Below are 26,183 nucleotides of genomic sequence, written 5' to 3'. Positions count from 1 at the left end.
CCCCCTTGCACAGTGGTTCTCTCATTCTCCCATTGTGCTGCACAGCTACAGTCAATGAATGTTGCTCTATTGCCGTTCCTTGCACGGCGGGTAGACTGGAGTACCGCTGTTTAGGAATATATCATTATGGGACCTGCAGACCCTTTATTTTGAGGCGTGCGTACCAAAAATTATTGTTTTTGTGCCTCTTTGCAAAATATCTCTTCCCTTTCTACTTCTAACATTTCTAGATATCCCCATGTCTGTGGGTATTATTGACCCAAGAGCAAATCCAACTCAGCTCAACACTGTAGAATTTCTCTGGGATCCTTCCAAGAGGACGTCTATCTTTATACAGGTAAGGGGGGATTCCTGCTGCGTTGCTGGCTTATGCATACCACACTTGATTGATACCACATTAGATGAAAACAGGCTTGGTTTTTTACTGTCTCATTCAGCCAGTGTTTAGCAGCTGAAATAAGTAACACTCAACCAATATATGTAATTGTATACAGCAAAAGGCAGTATGTATCAGCTGAAGATCACCCGTCATGGTCAGAATTAGCCATTCTGATTGAATTTTATCCAGTGTGCGTGTGCTCCCTTAATCCCGTCCCTTTCACTTCTTTTTGCCATCCACACAGTGTACACAGAACAATAGTCACCACGATCGTTCTGTGCAGATAAAATATAATTGCGGTCAGCAGTACAGAGCAGCATGTCTGCTCATGACCTCTGTCTGAGGGCTTTACTCCATCTCGATCCTATGAATGACGTGTTAGAGGTCCTTTGCACCCATGCTGCTCCATTTGGTCCTGACTAGTGATGAGCGAGTATACTCGTTGCTCGGGTTTTCCCGAGCACGCCCGGGTGGTCTCCGAGTATTTGTAACTGCTCGGAGATTTAGTTTTTGTTGATGCAGCTGCATGATTTACAGCTGCTAGCCAGCCTGAGTACATGTGGGGGTTGTCTGGTTTCTAGGGAATCCCCACATGTATTCAAGCTGTGTAGCAGCTGTAAATCATCTAGCTGCGGCGACGAAAACTAAATCTCCGAGCACTTACAAATAATCGGAGACCACCCGAGCGTGCTCTGGAAAAACCGAGCAACGAGTATACTCACTCATCATTAGTTCTGACCACACTGAGTAAGAATGGAGGATTAGGATTCCCGTTCTGGTGATTGATGCAGGGCCCCTAACAATGAGACATGGGTCAGTATGGATAGATAGTAGATGTCGGTCATAGGAAAAAAACTTCCGGACATCAGGAAGCATTGAGCTCACATTTCTCATATCTTTTGCATCCGGCGATGGGTTGCTTGCTCAGTTTTAACAATCTAAAAATCGTGGCGAAATGGGTACATCTAAGATTGGGGGGGGGGGAAAAATCAGAATATTTTGATATGCAAGGAAAAGTGTAATTCTGACTAGTTTGCAAAACGGCGCACTCTATCAATGAATAATTACGTTATATCTTACTGGATTTCCTGCATTATGTTTTCAGGTTCATTGCATTAGTACAGAATTTACCATGCGGAAACACGGGGGCGAGAAGGGTGTACCTTTCCGAATCCAAATTGATACTTTTAAAGAGAATGAGAATGGAGAATATACAGAGCAACTGCACTCGGCCAGCTGTCAGATCAAAGTGTTCAAGGTATGTTGGTTTTTGTAGCCTGCAGCTACTGTAGGGAACATTCCCATCTCTGCTACAATTCATGTCTGCTGATTCCAGGACACGTAAATGACAGCGCTGATCCAATATCTGCATGCATCCATTTCGCAAATGATTCACATACTTATAATGGGGAAGTGTTCTCACGGTGAGAAAGTGTCTAAGTTGCCAGCCATGTATACCCATTTAAAAAAAATAAAATAAAAATGTGTGTATTATTTATATGCGCACGCACGCACGCACGCACGCACGCACGCACGCACGCACGCACACACACACACACACACACACACACACACACACATATATATTTATATGTGTGTGTGTATTTGTGTAATCTCAGTTATTCAACATTCTTCAACTTAAAGTAGACAGGAATCGTATGCAATTATTTTTCATGGGTTTTTTTGTATCTGCAGTACCCAAATGACATATGTGCTGGGTTAGTTATCAATTTACTATTTTTTTATTTTATTTTTTTTTTATTTATTTTTTTAAATTCACCAATGCATTACACTTTCTATATCTGCAGTCACGGTAGTTGCCCACCCCTGTCCTGTGCTGCCTCAGGTTAGGGTAGTATAGAGGACCTGATGGCTGTCTCCTATTTAAGAATAGTAGTGATTTGCAAATGACAAGTTTTGCAAAAATAAAAACCAGTAATACTGTATATATGGATCATACATTCATCTCTTGGGGCACATAATCTTTGGTTTCTGCTGCAATAAAGGGTGATGAGGTGGAGGGGGGTTACGTCAGTGATAAGACTTTGCATGATTTTGCACAAGGGGGGTTGGGTCCCTGTAAATTTTTGTAGTCAAAGGGAAAAAAAAAGTTAATTACTATGTGCCTCCTTGGCCTACGCCTATAAACTCCGATCATGTTTATTTACTCAATTATCATCATTGTTCATTGCAGAAACACACAAAGGCTCATTCTAGGAATTTCACTCATGTACAGGGCCACAACTGGTTTGACTGCTACTCTCCCACAAAGACTCTTTATGTCAATCTTGGGCTTTTTGTGCCTCAGGTGGTTTCCCTTCATTTACATGTAAATGGCAATTCTCCAGTTGCGAACCTTCAGCTACTTCTGGCTTGTAGTAAATTGTAATAATTTGACTCTTATCCATCACATATTTAGAACAATGGCCCCGTACAGGAGTAAGGGCTCATCGCACCGTCTCCCACCAGCTGATGTCATCGTACCGTGTTTGTCTTTCACTGTTAAGCCTAAGTCACACTAAATGACTTACCAACGATCACGACCAGCGATACGACCTGGCCGTGATCGTTGCTAAGTCGTTGTGTGGTCGCTGGGGAGCTGTCACACAGACAGCTCTCTCCAGCGACCAACGATCAGGGGAACGACTTCGGCATCGTTGAAACTGTCTTCAACGATGCCGAAGTCCCCCTGCAGCACCCGGGTAACCAGGGTAAACATCGGGTTACTAAGTGCAGGGCCGCGCTTAGTAACCCGATATTTACCCTGGTTACCATTGTAAAAGTAAAAAAAAAAAAAAAACACTACATACTCACATTCTGATGTCGGTCACGTCCCCCACCGGCGTCCACAGGGTTAAAACTGCTTTCGGCAGGAGCGCTGCTAATGCACGCGCTGCTGCCAAGAGCTTCCCTGCACTGAATGTGTCAGCGCCGGCAGTAATAGCGGTGACTTCACCGCTGTGCTCTGCTTTACGGCCGGCGCTGACAGTCAGTGCAGGAAGCCCTCTGCAGCAGCGCGTGCTTTAGCAGCGCTCCTGCCGAAAGCAGTTTTAACCCTGTGGACGCCGGGGGACGTGACAGACATCAGAATGTGAGTATGTACTGTTTTTTTTTTTTAACTTTTACAATGGTAACCAGGGTAAATATCGGGTTACTAAGCACGGCCCTGCGCTTAGTAACCCGATATTTACCCTGGTTACAAGTGAACACATCGCTGGATCGGCGTCACACACGCCGATCCAGCGATGACAGCGGGTGATCAGCGACCAAAAAAGGTCCTGATCATTCCCCAACGACCAACGATCTCCCAGCAGGGGCCTGATCGTTGGTCGCTGTCACACATAACGAGATCGTTAGCGGGATCGTTGCTACGTCACCAAAAGCGTGACGTTGCAACGATATCGTTATGTGTGACTCAGCCTTTAGTTTTTGAAGACCTCAAATTCAGGTGTCTTGTGGATTTTTCCACTGATGCTGCTGTGGTATTGTTTTGCATTGGAAGAAATCGATGGCAAACTGGCAACATAATGAGGTGTGCTGTAGAATTAATCTGCAGTTTTTGGAAAACTATTCACGGGCTTTGGACATTAAAATCAACCGTTGTTGGTAAAATGTACTTGTTAACTATATGTAATGTTTAATAAAAGAGCAAATGACTGACTACAGACCATCGCTGGTATATGTATGACTGCCCGAGAGGAATAAAGACCATCACTGGAATATGTATTACTGCCCGAGTGGAATAAAGACCATCACTGGAATATGTATTACTGCCTGAGCGGAATAAAGACCATCACTGGTATATGTATGACTACCCGAGCGGAATAAAGACCATCACCGGTATATGTATTACTGCCCGAGCAGAATAAAGACCATCACTGGTATATGTATGACTGCCCGAGCGGAATAAAGACCATCGCTGATAAATGTATGACTGTCCAAGTGGGCTTGGGAACAAGCAGTCTTAAGTGGATTAGTATTTCTGTTTTTCATCCTATAAAGGCCGGAGTGTAAAGCAAATACATAAAATGTGAACCCATCCATGAAGTAGAGCCCGGTCTTGGATCGGAAGACTCCGCCCAACTGCAGGGTCTCCTGACTTGAGCTCTCTTCCTGATGTTTATAAGGCAATTGGCTCAGGTCAGGAGACCCACCGGTGAGGACAGGTTTTGTCATCCAAGCACAGTCTGTGGTTCCCAGATGTGTGACTCCATCCTTGGAGTATGTTGGCATGGATTTTTTTTTTCTTAACACTGGATTTTGAAGCAGATCGGCTTCAAAATCCACAGTAAGAACCTCTTTAAGGCCACGTTCCCACAATGAATTTTTTACTTTGCGTATTTTTGGGAAAAAAATGCAAGTAACATATTTTACTTAATGGGTGCAGAAAATCTGCAACATGAAAAGCTCATTGTGGGAACATAGGCTAATATATGTTTGCGAGTCAGTTGGATTCAGTGTGAACATATCCCATATTAACCTCCTATATCTGCTGTGATATAGACCTCTGTACCCCTGTTCACTGGTGGTAGTGAGGGCTCCATTCATCACATTGAGATTGGGAAAAGCTTGAGGGGAGACTGGATCTAGCCGCTGTTTTTTATTTATTTATTTTTTTTAAGGTAAACATTTTGTTAAACTTGACGCATGTTGTGAAGTCCGGTCGATAAGTTTAGGTTCACGTTTCATATGTTTTGCTCAATGAGTAAAATTCTGATTTGAGTGTATAGGCATTACAGTAGTAAGTCTGTCACCAGTCACTCTATTAATGCTGCCCAAACCAGGGGCAGCATGAATCTGAGCCTAGCTGCACAATTGAAGCCAGGTATGTGTTTATCTGAAATGCTATGGTCTGGAAGATGGCGGGGGACAAAAGGAGAGAACTGACTTGTCCAGTGCGACTTACCGGCTTCTTCCTGCAGCTGGCAAATGACAGGTCTCTACCTATGTACACCATTGGAAGAGAACGGTTATTCAGCTAGTTTGACGAACTGGCCCCAATGGCTTCTCCCAGCGCTTTTCTTTTCTATGAAACCTTGGAGCGTTTCAGAGAGAAAATCTACCTGGCTACGTTCGTGGCCAGGCTGTGATCCATGCTGCCTGTGGCGCTACAATCGTGGCCAGGCTGTGATCCATGCTGCCTGTGGCGCTACAATTGTGGCCAGGCTGTGATCCATGCTGCCTGTGGTGATACCATCGTGGTCAGGCTCTGATTGATGCTGCCTGAGGCGCTACAATCTTGGCCAGGCTCTGATTAATGCTGCTTGTGGCGCTACAATCATGCCCAGGCCCTGATTCATGCTGCCTATGGTGCTACAATCATGCCCAGGCCCTGATTCATGCTGCCTGTGTCGCTACAATCGTGGCCAGGCTGTGATCCATGCTGCTTGTGTCGCTAGAATCGTGGTCAGGCTCTGATTGTACCGCCACAGGCAGCATCAATCGCTGTCAGGCTCTGATGCTGCCTGTGGCGATACAATCGTGGTCAGGCTCTGATGCTGCATTTGGCGATACAATCGTGGCTAGGCTCTGATTGATGCTGCCTGTGGCGGTACAATCGTGGTCAGGCTCTGATTGATGCTGCCTGTGGCAATACAATCGTGGCCAGGCTCTGATCCTTGCTTCCTGTGGCGCTACAATCGTGGTCAGGCTCTGATTGATGCTGCCTGTGGCAATACAATCGTGGCCAGGCTCTGATCCTTGCTTCCTGTGGCGCTACAATCGTGGTCAGGCTCTGATGCTGCATGTGGCGATACAATCGTGGCCAGGCTCTGATTGATGCTGCCTGTGGCGGTACAATCGTGGTCAGGCTCCGATTGATGCTGCCTGTGGCAATACAATCGTGGCCAGGCTCTGATCCTTGCTGCCTGTGGCGCTACAATCGTGGTCAGGCTCTGATTGATGCTGCCTGTGGCGCTACAATCGTGGTCAGGCTCTGATGCTGCATGTGGCGATACAATCGTGGCTGCTGCATGTGGCGATACAATCGTGGTCAGGCTCTGATCCATGCTGCCTGTGGCAATACAATCGTGGCCAGGCTCTGATCCTTGCTGCCTGTGGTGCTACAATCGTGGTCAGGCTCTGATGCTGCATGTGGCGATGCAATCGTGGTCAGGCTCTGATGCTGCATGTGGCGATACAATCGTGGCCAGGCTCTGATTGATGCTGCCTGTGGCGGTACAATCGTGGTCAGGCTCTGATTCACGCTGCCTGTGGTGCTACAATCTTGGGCAGGCTCTGATTCACGCTGCCTGTGGCTTGGGCAGCATGAATCAACTGGCAGGTTCCCTTTTAGATCAGCGACTCTGGCCTTCCTTGTTCCGCTCTCTGAGCTGCATGAACTAAATGGATTCCACATATATAATTTTTAAAACAATATTGCAGCTTGGAAAGGAAAAAAATAGAGATCCTGGAATTAATTATACAAGTACAAAAATTGAATAATTGGGGTAGTGTGTAATAGAGAAGGTTAAACAAATTTTAGTTCACAGCGGTTCCGCTCCAAAGGCTGTGACATACTTTGTGGAAAAAACTGTTCATGTTTACAGACCAGGCTGCATTTTCGGTTGTATTCACATCTGTTTAATGTTTTTTTCATTTCTTTTAAGATTAACCAGAACATCACTCATTTAATGAAAATCTTCAGTTTTAATACCGCCATGCCAAGGGCATGCACGAGTTCAACTTGTGTAGTAGTAATTATATTTTCACTTCACATTCGTAGAAGACTGTAACACAAGTGTGTATGCCTTTAAGGACTTTCTGCGTGTGAGTCTTAATTTTAAGACTAAGATATTTCTTTTGTGCGACCTTGGGTCAAGGACAATGTTCGCAGTTCCTTGAGGAATTCATTAGGCATGCTGGCTGGAGTTATTAATGTAAAGCCTGCCTGTTAATTTAGTTGCTTGTTTAGCACCGTGGACCTGCTTTGGAAATGGTTTTAACCATTGAGCTTACAAATGTGATCACTATGTTGCTGTACTCCAACCTACATCATTTTATGTACGAAGAGATTGTACCACGTATATCACAGATACAGCCATTGTATGGCTATGAGGGTTGATCCGAAATGAATGCCTCCTTTTTACTTAAATGGACACTACAAGACAGTTGAGTAAGATTTCAGCGACATAAACTGTTTTTACCAACGTTGAACAAGAGTCTGCATGCCGTGCTCGTAAAAATCTGAGCCAGCAGAGGCAAGCCACTATCTTTTACACTGGCGATGACAGCTTTATTGTCTGGGAGTTGTTACGCCCGTAATCCAACTTTCATTGGCCCAACGAGTTGGAAGTTTGAAGGCGCCAAATCCGGACTATATGGCAGATGTGGTAGGACAATCCAGCCCAATGTGCAGTGTGCTCATCTGTCCATCAGGTGCTCATAGATTTGCATTTGATGCTCTTTCGGTTCCAGTTTAAGCAGTAGCAGGACCTACCTGGCACGTTTTGCAATACCAAACATTGCCAACATCTTTTTCAATACATTAAAGCCAGCATTAATCTCTGTACGCAGGTTATAATCCGCCGATTTGTACGGGTGAGCTGATCAAGGAGCTCTTAATTTTGAGAGGTCTGCGGGATGCCGGGACATGGCTTGTTTTTCACCAGTGTTGAAGAACATCACCCACCGCCTCACTGTGCACCTCACATCCACTATATTGTCTCTATAGACCTTCCAGCGTCAGTGGAGCTCGGTGGGTGCACTTCTGTTTTGTATGCCAGGTGCCATTTTGGTAAACTGGCGATCCGATGCTATCTGTCTGACTACAATGAAATTATCAGGATGTCAGCGGGAAGGTTTAACCTTTATTAACACACCACCATCAGCTCCGATGTTGTAGGTCAGCACAAATAAGTCCTTGCTTTCGAAGCAGCCCTTGTAGCTATATGCAATAGTATGTGTGTTAAGGTTTTAATATTAGAGATTGTAAGGCCATCCCGATGGATACACCTTGTCGTAATGGCTTTTATGCTTATTTGATCAAAATAGTGTTAATATTTGGCATGGCTGTGATGAGGCCGAAAGTGCCCACATCGGAAAAGCTTGTTGACTGACTGACTGTGCTGCAAGCTTTATTTGGGCTGCCGAACCCAACCGGTAACGCGGACTTCCAGGAGAAGTCAGTGTTCTGGTTCGCCCATCATGATCAATGACCATCTCTGGAATAGCATCACTGTAACGTACAATTAAACAGCAGTAAAATAGTATTTTGTGTTTTTAATACTCTTGTAGCCTAAAGGAGCAGACCGAAAACAGAAAACGGACAGGGAAAAGATGGAAAAGCGAACGCCACAAGAGAAGGAGAAATATCAGCCCTCCTATGAGACCACCATTTTAACAGAGGTGAAAGGATTATTACAATGTTTCCTATGCAGTTGTTAAATTGTCACTGTTCTTTCCTAGCTCCTAAATACATCTCAGCAGCTATAAACATTAAAATTGTATTTACAAGGTTTCAGTATCTTTTCTCTCTTAATTCTTCATGATTTTCAGGATCTCTACTTTTTGTCATTTAGTGTGAACAGTGTGTACTTCCAGAGAATACAGGTGTGTCCTCTACATCACATCACATTACCAGGACAGATGTATATGCTATGGAAGTACACAATGAAGGTTCTGGCTGAATGGCCGCAGATGACTCCATGGCTTCAGTTGTGATCGTTTCTACTGGATCTTTGTGTTTTTTAGTGCTCGCCGTGGCCTGAGATCACATATGTCCCCAATGCTCCCTCCCCTGGATTCAACAGTTCGCACAATAGTTTTACAATTAGTGAAGGGTAAGTTTTCTCCTTCTTCCATTCTACATATGACTAAATGCATCTATGTAGTTGAAAATGTTGATTTACAGCTTCATCCAGAGCTGCAGCCTGGAATAGAAGAACGAGCGGGATCAGCGCTGTGCTCAGTGTTGCAGATATCCTTTCAAAGTTTGTCTTTAATCATTTCTCCTTTAAAAGTGTAACAGTGTACCATCACAAGACACAGAATACACTTGCTCGTTTTGAGGTAGAACACTGAGCTCTTAATGTACACAGGACCGGATTAATCACTGTTTAGAGTCGTAAAGCACTTTAAAAGGTTGCAAAATTTTTGGCAATGTGGAGATGCCCCAAAAAATGTTGCTACTTTTGGCGCTTCCACAGTGAATGGGGTGTGGCGCCCAGCGAATTCATCTTTAGTTAACACCGTTTTAGTGGTGTAACTTATGTCACTATTGTTACCCTAGTCACTGACTAGTTGTATTTCAGATGAATACCTCACTCATTAATTGCCGTGCATCCCTAGCCTAGCCTTAGAGTGAATGACTGACTGAATTTGTGCCCTATGTGACTTGTGAATCCTCACAATGTTCTAGGAGCAGGCAGTCGTGATTGCAAGCATGCAATTTGCATACCTGGCCACATTTCGAGTAGATTTGTCCAGCCTCACTCAATACACTTGGTTTGAGCGAGGCTGTGCATTTCTCGTTGGCACATGACTGCATGTATTCAAATCGCATATTTACGGACGACTTGCATCGGGGAATCCTTAGTGCGCAGTGCACACTGAGGATTTAAATCTGCAATCACATACAGTGTTTGTCCTCTTCTTGATTTCCAAATCTTTTGCATGTTTGTCACACTTACTGTAAATGTTTCGTATCACTAAACAAATTTAAATATTAGACAAAGATAACACACATAAACATAGAATGCACGTTTTAAATGTAGGTCTTTATTATTAAGGGAAAAAGAAATTCAAACCTATAGGGCCCTGTGTGAAAAAGTGATTGCCCCTAAACCTAATAACTGGTTGGGCCACCCTTAGCAGCAACATCAAACGTTTGTGATAACTGGCAATGAGTCTTTTACAACACCCTAGAGGAATTTTGGCCCACAAATCTTTGCAGAATTATTGTAATTCAGCCACATTGGAGGGTTTCTGAGCATGAAACACCTTTCTAAGGTCATGCTGTCTCAATCGGATTAAAGTCAGGACTTTGACTAGGCCACTCTATTGTCTTAATTTTGTTTGATAAACCATTCAGAGGTGGACTTGCTGGTGTGTTTTGGATCATTATCCTGCTGCATAACCCAAGTGTACGTCATCTTGAGGTCATGAACAGATGGCCAGATATTCTCCTTCAGGATTTTTTGATAGACAGCAGAATTCATGTTTCCATTTACCACAGCAAGACTTCCAGCTCTTGAAGCAACAAAACAGCCCCAGACCATCACACTACAACCACCATATTTTACTGTTGGTATGATGTTCCTTTTCTAAAATGCTGTCTTACTTCTACGCCAGTTGTAATGGTGCATACACCTTCCAAAAAGTTTTGTCTCATCAGTCCACACAGTATTTTCCCAAAGTCTTGGGGATCATCAAGATGTTTTATGGCAAAACTGAGACGAGTCTTTATGTTCTTATTGCTCAGCAGTGGTTTTCGTCTTGGAACTCTGCCATGCAGGCCATTTTTACCAGTATCTTTCTTATGGTGGAATCATGAACACTGACCTTAACTGAAGCAAGTGAAAATTTCAGTTCATTGGATATTGTTGTATGGTCTTTTGTGACCTCTTGGATGAGTCATCACTGCGCTCTTGTGATAATTTTGGTTGGCCAGCCATTCCTGAGAAGTTTGACCACTGCTCCACTTTTTGCCATTTGTGGATAATAGCTTTGATTGTGGTTAGTTGGAGCCCGAAAGCTATAGAAATGGCTTTATAATTTCTTTCCAGACAGATAGATCTCAATGACTTGGATTGCAGAATGATGTTTTCAGGACCTTTTGGTCTACTTCACTTTGTCAGGCTGGTCCTATTTAAGTGATTTCTTGATAAACAGCAGGTGTGGCAGTAATCAGACCTGCGTGTGGCTAGGGAATTTAAACTCTGCTTCCAAAAGATCTGATAAACCACTGCTAAATTATTTTTAAGTGGGGGTGGGAATCACTTTTTCACAAAGGGATTTGTAGGTTTGAATTTCTTTTCCCCTTCATTTAAAAACTGCATTTTATGTTTACTTGTGTTATCTGTGTCTAATATTTAAATATGTTTTTGATCTGCAACATTTTAAGTGTGACAAACGTTCAAAATAGGAAATCATGGAGGGGGCAAACACTTTTTCACACCACTATATAGTGATTGCATTCTTGTACCCTAAGGACGAACAAACCCTTTTAATGAATTTAGCGTCTTTTTCACCACTACACCCTTCATTAACATTGAAATGTTCGACAAAAATCTTAATAAATCTGAACATACGGGGAAATGCTAAATTTATTGATCATTCCTAGCAGCAACACTTTCCCATACTAAACGGAGGTAAGGGACAGGTGTGCATCTTGGAATAAGTAAAATAGACAAATACAGAATTAAAACCATAAGTGTGGCAACAATATCAACATGCGGAGGAGAGGTGGAGGAGAAACACATGGTGTGTAAAAAAAAAAAAAAAAAAAAAAAAAAAAAAGCTACTATGTCCAATAAACTATTCAGATAATTTGGGATCAATAATGTAGAATCCAGTAAGCTACTCTATTTGGAGGACTCCCACATTCGAATCCTTGAACATGTAGGTGCGATGTTTCACCCCAGTGTTTCGGGATGAAATAAATGATGAAGTAATTGTGTGCCCACACGTATAGTAGCCTTTACTTTGTAGCTAGGTAGGAATCGCTGGCTTTTTCCCCCACAACTAGATAAAATAATTGACCAAGAGTGGGAGTGCTGGGGTACATGGCTCACCCCCGGTCCAGTTATGATTTGGATACCAAGAATCTGCAAAAACCCTAGTCCATGCCCTCATCATCTCTTGCCTCGACTACTGCAACCTCCTGCTCTGTGGCCTCCCCTCGAACACTCTCGCACCCCTCCAATCTATTCTAAACTCTGCTGCCCGACTAATCCACCTGTCCCCCCGCTATTCTCCGGCCTCTCCCCTCTGTCAATCCCTTCACTGGCTCCCCATTACCCAGAGACTACAGTACAAAACCCTAACGATGACATACAAAGCCATCCACAACCTGTCTCCTCCTTACATCTGTGACCTCGTCTCCCGGTACTTACCTACACGCAACCTCCGATCCTCACAAGATCTCCTTCTCTACTCCCCTCTTATCTCCTCTTCCCACAATCGTATACAAGATTTCTCTCGCATATCACCCCTACTCTGGAACCTTCTACCACAACACATCAGACTCTCGCCCACCATCAGAATCTTCAAAAAGAATCTGAAGACCCACCTCTTCCGACAAGCCTACAACCTGCAGTAACCACCGATCAACCAACCGCTGCACGATCAGCTCTATCCTCACCTACTGTATTCTCACCCATCCCTTGTAGATTGTAAGCCCTCGCGGGCAGGGTCCTCACTCCTCCTGTACCAGTTATGACTTGTATTGTTTAAGATTATTGTACTTGTTTTTATTATGTATACCCCTCCTCACTTGTAAAGCGCCATGGAATAAATGGCGCTATAACAATAAATAATAATAATAATAATACAGGGTTGCTATATAGAATTGGGACATTTTTCTTAACAATGTTGCATATTCCATAGAAAACTGGGTAGGAAAAGTAGCAGGAGATGGACTTCCATGTTATAACCAGCAGCTGTTATTATCGTGATATAACAATTGCTGATCCCCTGGTTTTACAACTTGCCATAGTCCTCACACAATTTAGTATCTATAAAGGGTAACCCTGGTGTTCAAGTCTTTGGCAGATTCCATCAGATTCCCCTTTATAGGTAATCAATTGCAAACCATTTTTCTTGGCCCTGAGTTCTCAAGCGTGAATACCCTTAATGGTATGAGAAAAAATTATTTCTCTTCCTTGACCCCCCCCCCCCCCCTTCCACATTCCGTAAAAAAAAAATAAAAAGCAATCTACTGTATATAGCAGCCACACAAGACCACATATATCTTACACTTCATGGAATCCAGTAAAATTAAATTGCTTTTTATTAATTTTTCATTTCTATGTTGCTGGTCCTTGAGATTGTTACAATCACGTGCTTAGACTCTATTATGAATTGTGTTAAATAGTCACCATTACAAGTACCATATAGAGGAGTTGTAGGTCAGTCATTGTGAGCTGTCGTACAAATAAGCTGACTTTCATAAAGCACCCATTAAAGTGAATGTGAGCTGAGCTGCAGAACCAGGGGTGTCCTGGCTCCATACGCTGTACTAGCTGCTGCAGGAACCCCCTGGATTGGTGGGGGTTGATATCCAGGACCCCCATTAATCTGATATTGAAGACCTCTAAGGATAAGTCATGTGGATGTTCCCTCTATGACAAATATTCCACAGTACCTAATGTATGGGTGGTTTTGGGATGGCAATAGAGCCATTGAAAAGACAGTGATTTTCTGCTTGCACTGTTTATTATTTTTTTTTGAGTATAGTCAATTTTTATGAAGAAGGTATCTAGGTTTAATGATCCATAAGGATAATTTCTTCCTTGTTTTCCAGTAATGGTTCGCCAAATCACCAACCTGAGCCCCCTGCACCCATCATTGATGTAAGTTCACCGATAACCCCTACTCAGGTACGTATTTGACTAATATTCGACTAGGCCTTAGATTGTGTCATGGCCACCCTGTTACACAGCACCTATGGTTGGTGAAATACAGTTTTGATGAGATCTGTAATACCACACTTTTGCCATCAGAACCCAACTTGTCTAGAAGCACCGTTGTGTAGGTCTTATAGAATTACATTACAATCGTAAACCGGTTTCACACATTCCTGTTTCACAGTCCAAGTACAGACCGGTATGCACGGGCTGGCTGCAGGTCTCCTGACCCGATCTCAGCAGCTCCATATATGCCTATGAGGCTACTGAGTTGGTATCAGGAGACCTGTGGCCATTCCTTAAGGTACCTTCACACTAAACAACTTTACAACGAGAACGACAACGATCCGTGACGTTGCAGCGTCCTGGATAGCGATCTCGTTGTGTTTGACACGCAGCAGCGATCTGGATCCCGCTGTGATATCGCTGGTCGGAGCTAGAAGTCCAGAACTTTATTTGGTCGTCAGATCGGTGTGTATCGTCGTGTTTGACAGCAAAAGCAACGATGCCAGCAATGTTTTACATGGAGCTAACGACCTGCGAGAACGATAAGTGAGCCACCGCTACGTCACAGAATCGCTCCTGCATCGCTCTGGAGCTGCTGTGTTTGACGTCTCTACAGCGACCTAAACAGCGACGCTGCAGCCATCGGCTCGTTGTCTATATCGCTGCAGCGTCGCTGAGTGTGACGGTACCTTTACTCTGTTTGCGAGGCCCAGAAATGGGATATTGGTCTTAGGCTAGTGAGGATGAATCCATTACGATCGGGCTGTGAGTTGTATTGGAAGGGTGGCTTCCCAGAATAGTTCTGAACAGATATGTCTGCTTGCTGATGCTTTAACAAAAATATTAGCTAGTAAGCACCATTATTTCCAGTGCTTTCTACATTGGAAAGAGTTACATGCATATAACATATACAAAACATACATACAAGCTTACAATCTATAGAGTATTGGGGAAAATTAAGTGGTTTCTTAGTGCATCAAACCAGTGGACAGATCGCTGTCTACTCCATTTAAAGATTTCACTCCATTTCACCAATTTTTTCATGTTGAATTAGACACCATATGTAATAGTGGGTGAAGAGTGACATAAACCCTTTTTTTTATTTATTTATTTTTTTATTTGCGGAGTAGCATTTGACACCTAATGAGTTAGTGTTTTGTAAAGCCCAAGTGGGTGTTGGCAGATGGCTTTCACTGGAGGTGTGTATTACTTCTCCCTGTATGATTCTGACCAATCATAAGCATGCAGCCACACAGCAGAAAAAGAACACACCTATAGCTTAGAGCATGTTTGCTCAGTGTGTGTGAGATGTAATCACACTCATGTCTGCTGTGCTCAAGCAACTAACATTTTTTCTGCAATGTATCTGCTCTTCCTACAGAGCGAGTAAAAGTTACTTGAGTACAGCAGACAAGAGTGATTACTTCACACACTGAGAAACCTGTTCTGGTTCTATTTCTGCTGTGTTGCTGCCTGCGTATGATTGGTCTGTGTGATACAGGGAGAAAGCCATCCGATAACGGGTAAGCCCAAGTGGGTGTTAACTTACTAGGTGCCAAATACTTTGCTTGTTAATATGTCTGCAATGGAAAGGCGAAAATAAAATAAATGATCCCACTCTACAGCCACTGTTACATCTTGTGACCAGTTCAACACGAAAAATGTACTGAAAGGTCCTTTTTAATTATTATAAAGCATTTGTCTAATTTTATTATAACAAATGTTTTTATTTAAATTATTTTATTTTAAATGTTCGGTTGAGTTTTCCCCCATTGTGGAATGCCGATCTTATGAGTGAGAGGTTGTAATACTGCCTATCCACCTTTATTTATAGGCACACTATATTGCAGTATGTGTTTGTTGCATTATCACTCGTTTGGGTTAAGGTCCATTTTATGGCTAAATTAAAGTGATGTAGAAGTAGTGTATAACTTTTATGGGGTCCACATGTGTTGGATACGCTGCAGACTATTTCTGCAAGAACCTCAAAGACAAATCTCCTGGGGAGGGAGAGTACTTGCTTCGTATTGCAGGTAATCAGCAGCACTAGATTACTTGCAGATTTGATTGTATATTATTTATTAAAGTCCGTGGCAAAATTTGACATAATTTGCATGCTGCGGATGTTAAAACCTGCACTGCGGGGACAAATTCTGCACGGGAAAGTTCTGTAACATCTCATCGGTTTGCTTTTTACTGTGTTCCTCTGGATTTTATCTGTGCAAATCCACAGATAAAATGGGCAGCAGTTCCTTCATATGGCCAAGGCTGGCTTTATTAAAGGTCTGACACTTGCTCAGTGAACAGGCATAACATAATGAGCAAATCGGCTGTCCTCCTGCCCTAGTACCGTTCATGTGTAAGAAGAAGTGCGGTCTGCCATGTAGGCAGAATCTGTCCACAGAAGCAGGCACATGTCCAGAAGGTGTGTAGCTACATACTTGGCCTTGACGACACGTGCATTGTTTAGGGCCGGTGGGGTTTTGGTTTGCTCACCTGTGTGTGTGTATATACGAATATGGATTAATGGACACATGTTGTATATGACATTTAGTGAGAACCAGTGAAGGTGTGACGGCACACACAAGAACCTCTCTGCAGGTTAAACAGTCTTCTAGAAGAGGAAATGCCCTTCTCAGTGAGACACTGATTTGTTACATAATGTATAGAATGGAGTTTTGTGGAGCTCTCTTTATGCATTTCTCTTGTAGAACCTCTTGCCTACATCAACCCCTCAGGAGGCACAACAGTGGCTACATAGAAATAGATTTGCTGCATTCTCGCGGCTATTCACAAATTTCTCAGGTAACTCCCTAGGAGGAAAAGTGTTAATGCAGTGCTGTTTCACATTCCCTCAACCTGCAACCTACTTTCTCTTCCTGACCAGCTCCATACACTTGTGTATACTTCTGTCCCATATGGGTGAAAAAGGCTGAGCATAAAAAAACTACTTCATGGGGGTGGTAGGGCAAATACTGAACCGATCCTCAAGCTGGAGATGCTCTATACGGTGACCCGAAGCGGCTCCTGTGTGTCATGGCTTACGTAATGTTAAGCCGATGCTGGTTCTTAATATGGGCGAATATATATATATATATATATATATATATATATATATATATATATATATATATATATATATATATATATATATATATATATATATATATATATATCCATTTATCCATTACTGGACGATTATTAATGGACTCAGAGGTGAAAAAAATATAAAGTAATATTGATCCTCCCCCTCCATATGGGCATTGCAGCCCCTATTGGTCTGCTATGATCTACACATGGGCCCTCACGATAGCCTACTGCCAGTCAAGCTACAGCAGATTAGCGTCCACTGATGGGCCACAGCGCTCATATGATGCTCCCAATCAGTGGACATTGATCGGCTGCAGCGTTCACATTTTGTATGAGTGTAAGAAATACTGGCTGCAGTGTTCATGTCAGGAACCCCATTGAAAATGGTGCACTCCTAAAGAAGTAATGCAAGTGTCCTGATGGTGGTGCCAGGATATTAAATATTGTTGGAAAAGTATATAGAATTTTTTTTTCCTGTGCTTTATAAATTTTCTAGCACTTTTCTTAAAAGCCAGCATCCAGTAGGCACCTGCATATTTAGCATATCTACTTTTGCTCCTGTATAGCCTTATTGTCTTCAAAAGGTTTTCTCTAATATCGCGACAGCTGTTTGTTTTTTTTTGTGCTCAGCTTTTTTTTACCAACACTGCACTTATCCATCCGCGTGTCACAGCCCGTAATTCATGGCCCAGCCGTGGGTCTCCCAACCTGAACTCTACAGCCTCATAGGCATATATAAGGCAGCCAGGTCTGGGTCAGGAGACGTGCGGCCGCTCTGTGCATTGCAGTCTATACCGCAGATGTGTGAATGCGGCCTTAGAAGTATACAGAATTACAGAGCTATCCAGCTTAGCAGATCCAACCAAATCTTTCTACACTTCTAGACTTTTATATTCTCTTGTTTAATTACTGTGTTAAGCTTCACAAAGCACGGCGCTTTATTGTTGTATTTTTGTGAAAATCCCTGACCAGGCATAGGTTGGCTGGTTAATATCATTTTTGCTGCAGTGATATTGTGCTGTTCTACAGAAAATTACAATTTTACTTTGCTTCCAGATGTTTTCTACACAACTTTGTGGCCACTTTTATAGAGAGGAAGTCATCTTTTGCCCAAGTTTAGCCCTCTATATGGTCAGAAGCTCACCTGCAGTGAATGTCTGAGCTATCTTCCTGGACTTGAGGTGCCTTCTGTGCTAAAAGCATGGAGGATTATAATATGCATGAATACAGTGGGGAAAAAAAGTATTTAGTCAGCCACCAATTGTGCAAGTTCTCACACTTAAAAAGATGAGAGAGGCCTGTAATTGACATCATAGATAGACCACAACTATGAGAGTCAAAAATGAGAAAACAAATCCAGAAAATCACCTTGCCTGATTTGGCAAAATGTATTTTTCAAATTATGGAGGAAAATAAGTATTTGATCATTAACAAAAGTTCATTTCAATATTTTGTTATATATCCTTTGTTGGCAATGACAGAGGTTAGACGTTTTCTGTAAGCCTTCACAAGGTTGGCACACACTGTTGGTGGTATGATGGCCCATTCCTCCATGCAGATCTTTTCTAGAGCAGTGATGTTTTGGGCCTGTCACTGGGCATCATGGACTTTCAACTCCCTCCAAAGGTTTTCTATGGGGTTAAGATCTGGAGACTGGCTAGGCCACTCCAGGACCTTCATATGCTTCTTACAAAGCCACTCCTTCGTGCCCTGGCGGTGTGCTTGGGATCATTATCATGCCGAAAGACTCATAGACGTTTCATCTTCAATGCCCTTGCTGATGGAAGGAGGTTTGCACTCAAAATTTCATGATACTTGACTGATCCATGTACATGAAAGAATGGGGCCATCATGGTCCCTTTGCAGAGAAACAGCCCCAAAGCATGATGTTGCCACCCCCATGCTTCACAGTGGGTATGGTTTTCTTTGGATGCAACTCAGCATTCTGTCTCCTCCAAACACGAGAAGTTTTGCTTCTACCAAACAGTTCTACTTTGGTTTCATCAGACCATGTGACATTCTCCCAATACTCTTCTGGATAATCCAAATGCTCTCTCGCAAACTTCAGATGGGCCCAGACATGTACTGGCTTAAGCAGGGGGACACGTCTGGCACTGCAGGATCTGAGTCCCTGGAGGCGTAGTGTGTTACTGATGGTAGCCTTTGTTACAGTGGTCCCAGCTCTATGCAGGTCATTCATTAGGTTCCCCCTTGTGGTTCTGGGATTTTTACTCACCGTTCTTGTGATCATTTTGACCCCACGGGGTGAGATCTTGTGTGGAGCCCCAGATCAAGGCGTGGTCTTGTATGTCTTCCATTTTCTTATTATTGCTCCCACAGTTGATTTCATCACACCAAGCTGCTTACCTATTGCAGATTCAGTCTTCCCAGCCTGGTGCAGTGCAACAATTTTATTTCTGGTGTCCTTCGACAGCTCTTTGGTCTTCACCGTAGTGGAGTTTGGAGTGTGACTGTTTGAGGTTGTGGACAGGTGTCTTTTATACTGATAACACATTCAAACAGGTGCCATTTACTACAGGTAATGAGTGGAGGACAGAGGAGCCTCTTAAAGAAGTTGTTACAGGTCTGTGAGAGCCAGAAATCCTACATGTTTTTAGGTGACCAAATACTTATTTTCCACCATAATATGCTAAATAAATCTTGCCAAATCAGACAAGGTGAATTTCTGGATTTGTTTTCTCATTTTGACTCTCATAGTTGTGGTCTACTTATGATGTAAATTACAGGCCTCTCTCATCTTTTTAAGTGGGAGAACTTGCACAATTGGTGGCTGACTAAATACTTTTTACACACTGTATGTCTCAGATGTGTATTAGTATTCACCAACATGGCACAATTATTGCTCTACTGGGCCATGTTCACCTATCTCCCACCTACCAAAATCTGAATTGGGTCTTGCAATGCAGATAATTGGTAGGTTGTTTGATTTGTCACAAGTATAGGTCAATTACCTTTTCCTGTGAGGGCTTGTTCACACTGTGCGGCTTTTCCATCCAGAATTGGGAATTGAAAAATCTTCAATTACATTATCAGCATAATGAATGAAATCTCAAAAATCTCATCCACACATTGCAAACAATTTGTGTGGAATTTCAGAGCCACAGCATGTCAATTTTATATGTGGATTTCACCCTTTGCAATGTGAAGGGTCGATGTAAATACTTCTATGCCCAAAAATGACACCAGTATTCTAGGGCTGATACCTTTTATTAGCTAAACAGAAAAATTATTTTGCCAGCCTTCAGAGCACAGAGGCTCCATCAGGCCTGATGGTCCTCTTTGCTCTGAAAGCTGGCAAAATAATTTTTCCCCTTCATTCATGACAGCACACCTGAGAGAGGAATCCGCCCAGCTAGGACAGGAAACCTACTGAAGTAAAAGGGCCGTACCTCTCCCCCGCTTTAGTTGGTTTCCTGCCTTTTATGGAATCCTCGTGCTGAAATCTGCAGTGAAGAGAAAAAAGGAAGTAGGCCTGTCCTGGCGGAAAAACAGGCTGCATACCTGTGGCTCCGGTCTTCATGTGACTGGAAGTGCCGTCCACGTGTCCCCTGGAGGCTTGGTGTACGTACGTGCGGGGCTAGCGGCACAATCAGCTCAGTACTGGCTCTGACCGCTGCACCGCCCTCCTCCTGCCGCTCTCCCCGTACCTGCTCTCCGCTGGTCACAGTGCGGTAGAGAGACCGGGACGCACATCCAGAAGTGGTGTGCACCGCTGACGTCAAGGGCTCAAGGCACGCTGGGTATAGGTGTGCACGAGTGACGTCAGGGGGCATGCTGGAAGAATATGGCGGCGCCCTACGCGTCGCCATCAGAAACACTCTGGACAGTGTGCCCGGTCGACTTTTGTGGAGGAGAGGAAGGGCAATCGTTGGGACCGGAAAGGAAGCTCCACAAGATGGTGCTTACTACCCCTTCATAAGAGCGAGCAGCAGAGCAGGACCAAGGCAGCAGCAGCCAACAGCCCACTATCAACGTGGGCAGAAGGGAGGCAGCCGTTTGAGTGGCAGGAGCAGCTGCCATCCCAGTCAGAGTACTAGAGCATCTCTAGATTCCTCGGTGTCCAGAGAAGATGTGGTACATGTCCCACCACAACCTCCGAATCCAGTACTTTTAAGTGACAGCGGGTGGTGAGTGATCTTCGTGAATGTCACCTTTTTTTAGTTGGCCCCTTTATTTGTTTAAATCACTAGGGGAGGCCTAGGAAAGCTAGCGCTAAGAAGAGGAACAAGGAGTGTGCGCTATGCAAAAACTTGCTAGCGGTGGACTGGAAGAAGAGCCTCTGCTCTGACTGCATCCACAGGACCATTAATGAGGAGACCCCTGACTTTGCAGCAAGCCTTCGGTCCGTTATGAGATCCGAAGTGGAGGGCTCCCTTAAAACCTTGTTTAAAAAAAAAAAAAAAAGGGAAAGGGAAGACAAACTCAGGGAGGTCTCTTCTAACTGACTCCTCTCCAAAATCATCGGAAAAACAATGCATAACTGAGTCCTCATCCTCCTCCTCGGACAGTGACACAGGGAGCAGACCGTGCTTTCTGGGGGAGGAAGTGAATACGCTGCTTAAAGTCATTAGAACAACTATGGGCCTAAAAGTGGAGAAAGCAGTTAAGTCTCTTGAGGATGTGATGATTGGAGGGTTAGAAGAAAATAAGAAACACACCTTCCCGGTCAATGCTAAGGTCCAGGCTCTCATTAGCAGAGAGTGGAGGAGATCAGAGAAAACTGGTGCTTTACCCTCATTCTCAAAAAGGATTTGAGGAAAAGGATGCAGACTTATGGGATAAGGTCCCTAGGATTGATGGTGCTGTGCCAAGGTCATCGAAGAAGTCAGCACTACCCTTTGAAGATTCAGGAGTACTCAGGGACCCATTAGATAAGGCAGACACTTATCTAAGGCACACATAGGAAGCGGGAGGTCTGAAACCGGCAATCGCTGAAACTTGTACTGCAGGTTCCCTTATGATTTGGCTACAACAGCTGGAGGAACAGCTTAGGTCCAAAACACCAAGAGATAGAATCTTGTCCAACAAGCCTCTGTTGCACGGAGCTGCAGCATTCTTAGCAGACACGTCCGCTGACTCTGTGAGGCTAGCAGCTAGGTCTCCCGGTTTATCGAACACAGCAAGACAGGCCTTGTGACTCAAGGGCTCTTCGGGAGATCTGTGTGTGTAGTCAAAGAACTAGTTGTGTTCCATACCATGTGATGGGCAATTTTTGTTTGGGAAAAAGCTGCACGACATCCTGGAAAAAGCCGGTGACAGGAAGAAGGGCTTTTCCGGGTTCTCAGGAAGGTCTTCCTTTCGGTGGAAAAAATTTAGTAGGGGACATCCTCCGGGAGAGAGAGAAGGGAGTGGGAAGGTAAAAGTAAAAGGGAGTCCGAATTCATGTTTGGCAGTCTTTCCTCCACTTCCAAGAAGTCCTTGCAATGACACCAGACCAGCAGTCTGGGGGAGGCTTTCCCTCTTCATTCCTCATCTCCACCAGCACCTGGGTCCTGGATATAGTAAGGGAAGGCCTGAAAATAGAATTCTATCATCTGCCGCGACAGTCATTTGTAATCAGAAGATCAGCCAGAGAACAACTTGCCCTAGAGACAGAGAATCTTGGGCCTAGAAGAGAAACAGGTTCTACGCAAGGTTTTGTGCAAACCAAAAAGAAAAAAAAAAGGGGGGGGATTTTATTCCCCCCTCTTCTTGATAAAAAAGCCAGATGGTTCATTCAGGACCATCATAAATATGAAGGGTCTCAATCGCTGGATAAAGAATCACACCTTCAAGATGGAGTCTGTGAGTACGGCCATAAAACGTCATCAGAATTGTTTTATGGTGGTGGTCGACTTAAAGAATTCTTACTATCACATCCCGATCCATCTGGACCACCAGAAATATCTAAGAGTGGCCCTATACATTCAAGGAGAAGTCGGACATTTTCAATTTCAAGCTCTTCCTTTTTGGTTGTCAATAGCTCCAAGAGTGTTCACCAAGTTGATAGCAGAGCCTTCTTGCGCATCCGGAACACAGTCATTGCTCCTTATCTGGACGACTTTCTCATAGTAGGAAGATCGAAGGACCACTCCGGTACGCAGTTGGAGGTTACAGTAGTTTTTCAAGATCTGGGCTGGATGGCGAACACTCAAAAATCAAGGCTGCAACCCCTAAGCGTGCAAATCTTCTTGGGCCTTGTACTGAACTCTGAGCTGCAGACTTGTTTCTTGCCTGAGGACAAGGTAGAAAAGGAGTTGAACCTGACCTCGGCAGCCATAGAGCTTCCAGAGATGTCCCTGTTGGGAACCCTAACTTTCTGCATTCCAGCAGTCAGATGGGCCCAATTCCACAGCAGGTAGCTGCAGTGGGAAGTCCTGTCTGCACAGAGATCACTAAAAGAGTGTTTGGAAGGGAAGGTAGATTTTTCTACAGAGGTCAGAAACTCCCTCAGATGATGGGCACGGTAAATTTAACATCAGGGGTTCCATGGGTGAGGCCAGTAGACAACATAATTACGACAGACGCGAGCATCTCAGGTTGGGGGGGCACACCTGAGGGTCATGCAATTCAGGGGTCTTGGACACTTTCCGAGAAGGGTAGATCGTCAAATTTAAAAGAATTGTGGGCTGTGGAAAGGTCTCTAGAAAGCTTTCTTCCTCTCCTCCTGGGTCGCCAGGTTCGCATTATGTTAGACAACCGAACCACGGTGGCGTATATCAACCATCAGGGGAGAACAAGGTCCCACTCCCTAATGGAAGCAGCAAACAACCTCCTACAGATAGCAGAGCAGCATCTTTTTTCCCTTTACAGCACTACACATAAGGGGAGCGGAAAAAGTTAAGACAGACTTTTTAAGCCATAACAAGCTGAAACGGGGAATGGGCCCTAAACCTCAGGGTGTTTCAGCAGATAGTTTGTCTGTGGTTGCCGGAGATAGATTTGTATGCCAACAGACACAACAGCAAGGTAAAAAGGTTCTGTTCACTAGACCCCAGGGAAAACCCATTTGCAGTAGACTCCCTCCAGATTCCCTGGGACTTCAGAAATGGTTACGCCTTCCCTCCAATAACGATGGTTCCAGCAGTCGTGAAAAAGATAAGGGAGGATCAGGCAAGAGTGATTATGATTGTCCTTAGCAGGGAAAACCATGGTCCTTTTGTCAGAAAGGAGCAATGTGTCTGTGAGGCCATGTGCACACGTTCAGGATTTTTCGCTATAAAAACGCGAAAAAAACGCTTACATATGCCTCCTATTTACAGGGTATCCCTCATTTTTTTTGTGCAAATGTTGCATTTTTTTCCGCGAAAAAATCACATCACGGAAAAAAAAGCAACATGTTCATTAAAAATGCGGAATTGTGGGGATTCCGCACACCTAGGAGTGCATTGATCTGCTTACTTCCTGCACGGGGCTGTGCACACCATGCGGGAAGTAAGCAGATTATGTGCGGTTGGTACCCAGGGTGGAGGAGAGGAGACTCTCCTCCACGGACTGGGCACCATATAATTGGTAAAAAAAAAAGAATTAAAATAAAAAATAGTGATATACTCACCCTCTGATGGCCCCCAAAGTGTTCCCGCCTCTCCGGTGCATGCTCCCTCTTCCGTTCCTATAGATGGTGTGGTTCAGGACCTGTGATGACGTCGCTGTCTTGTGATTGGTCGCGTGACCGCTCATGTGACTCACGCGACCAATCACAAGCCGCAACGTCATCGAAGGTCCTGAACTACACCGGCATCTATAGGAACGGACGCCGCTGAGGAGATTGGCTGTCTGCAGAGGGTGAGTATAACCATTTTTTAATTTTTTTTTAATTATTTTTAAACATTCTTTTACTATAGATGCTGCATAAGCAGCATCTATAGTAAAAAGTTGGTCACACTTGTCAAACAGTATGTTTGACAAGTGTGACCAACTTGTCAGTCAGTTTTCCAAGCGATGCTACAGATCGCTTGGAAAACTTTAGCATTCTGCAAGCTAATTACGCTTGCAGAATGCTAAAAAAAAGCAAAAAAAATATGCGGATTTCTTGCAAAAAATTTCCGGTTTTCTTCAGGAAATTTCTGCAAGAAATCCGGACGTGTGCACATACCCTGAGATCCATGGATCCTGCTGGAGATCCCAGACCTTCTTATGCAGGGGCCAATATTCCACACTCAAGTAAAGGGCTTCCATCTAGCAGCATGGAATTTGAAAGGGCAGTACTTAGTAACGGGAGTTTTGCCAGAGTTAGTTTCCACCTTACCTAAATGTAGAAAAACCTAACAACGAAAATTTACGGCAGGACATGGAAAAAATTCTTCTAGCTTTTAGGGAAGCCGTTGGGTCAAAAGCCTCCAATCTGTCACATCCTAGAGTTCCTTCAGACAGGGTTTGAACTGGGGTTGGCTACTAGTACCCTTAAGGTCCAGGTATCGGCTTTGGGCACATTGTATAATTGTAACCTTGCAGGTAATACTTGGATAGGAAGATTCATAAAATCCTGTCATAGGTCCAGACCAGTCCCAATCCCAAGGGCTCCCCCATGGGACCTGAACCTGGTACTAGAAGCTTTGACCAGAGAACCGTTTGAACCCATGAAGGAATTGTCAGCAAAGTATCTTACACCCAAGGTAATCACATTAGTGTCTCTGACATCAGCCTGTAGGGTGAGTAATTACAGGGCCTTTCTATAAATCTTTCTTCTATTCAAATTTATGAGGATATTCGTGTTCAGATCTGATCCGGCTTATCTTTCTAAGGTAGTGTTGAGATTTCATTGAAGTCAAGATACTGTCCTACCCCCCTTCTGTAATAACCCTAAGAATTCAGGGGAGATGAAGTTTCATAATTTTTACGTTAGAAGGGCTCTGTTACAATGTATGTCCATGACTAGCCAGTGCAGGAAAGCCCAGTCCCTGTTTGTAGCCTTCCAGGGTCATAGGAAGGGTTACGGGATAACAAAAAGTACCATTGCCAGAGGGATTATAGATGCCATCAGTTTAGCTTACTCTGCTAGTGGTGCTCCGATCCCTGACGGCATCAAGGCTCATTCCACCAGAGCCGTGGCGACCTCCTGGGCGCAGAAAGCGAAGGTATCGATTGATCAAATTTGTAAGGCCGCCACCTGGTCCTCACCATCTACCTTCTTTTAGGAACTA

General features: G+C 43.9%; 1 protein-coding gene across 2 annotated transcripts in view; it reads left to right on the top strand.

Annotated features, from left to right (window-relative positions):
- Positions 1-26,183, top strand: part of TFCP2 (transcription factor CP2) — a 79,294-nt gene that overhangs the window by 32,575 nt on the left and 20,536 nt on the right. For both annotated transcript variants that reach the window (XR_013224008.1, XM_077297816.1), the window contains exons 5-10: positions 231-337; positions 1,485-1,637; positions 8,615-8,725; positions 9,071-9,159; positions 13,842-13,917; positions 16,662-16,755. Coding sequence is in view for 1 of the 2 variants with exons in the window: in XM_077297816.1 (XP_077153931.1) it covers positions 231-337; positions 1,485-1,637; positions 8,615-8,725; positions 9,071-9,159; positions 13,842-13,917; positions 16,662-16,755 (630 nt within the window). In the remaining variant the exon portion in view is untranslated. The remainder of the gene's footprint in view (positions 1-230; positions 338-1,484; positions 1,638-8,614; positions 8,726-9,070; positions 9,160-13,841; positions 13,918-16,661; positions 16,756-26,183) is intronic.

Source organism: Ranitomeya variabilis, chromosome 3 (genome assembly GCF_051348905.1).
Source record: "Ranitomeya variabilis isolate aRanVar5 chromosome 3, aRanVar5.hap1, whole genome shotgun sequence".
In the NCBI taxonomy this organism is placed as follows: Eukaryota; Metazoa; Chordata; class Amphibia; order Anura; family Dendrobatidae; genus Ranitomeya; species Ranitomeya variabilis.
Note: the sequence above shows the minus strand (reverse complement) of the source record. Positions and strands in the feature narration are given on the sequence as shown.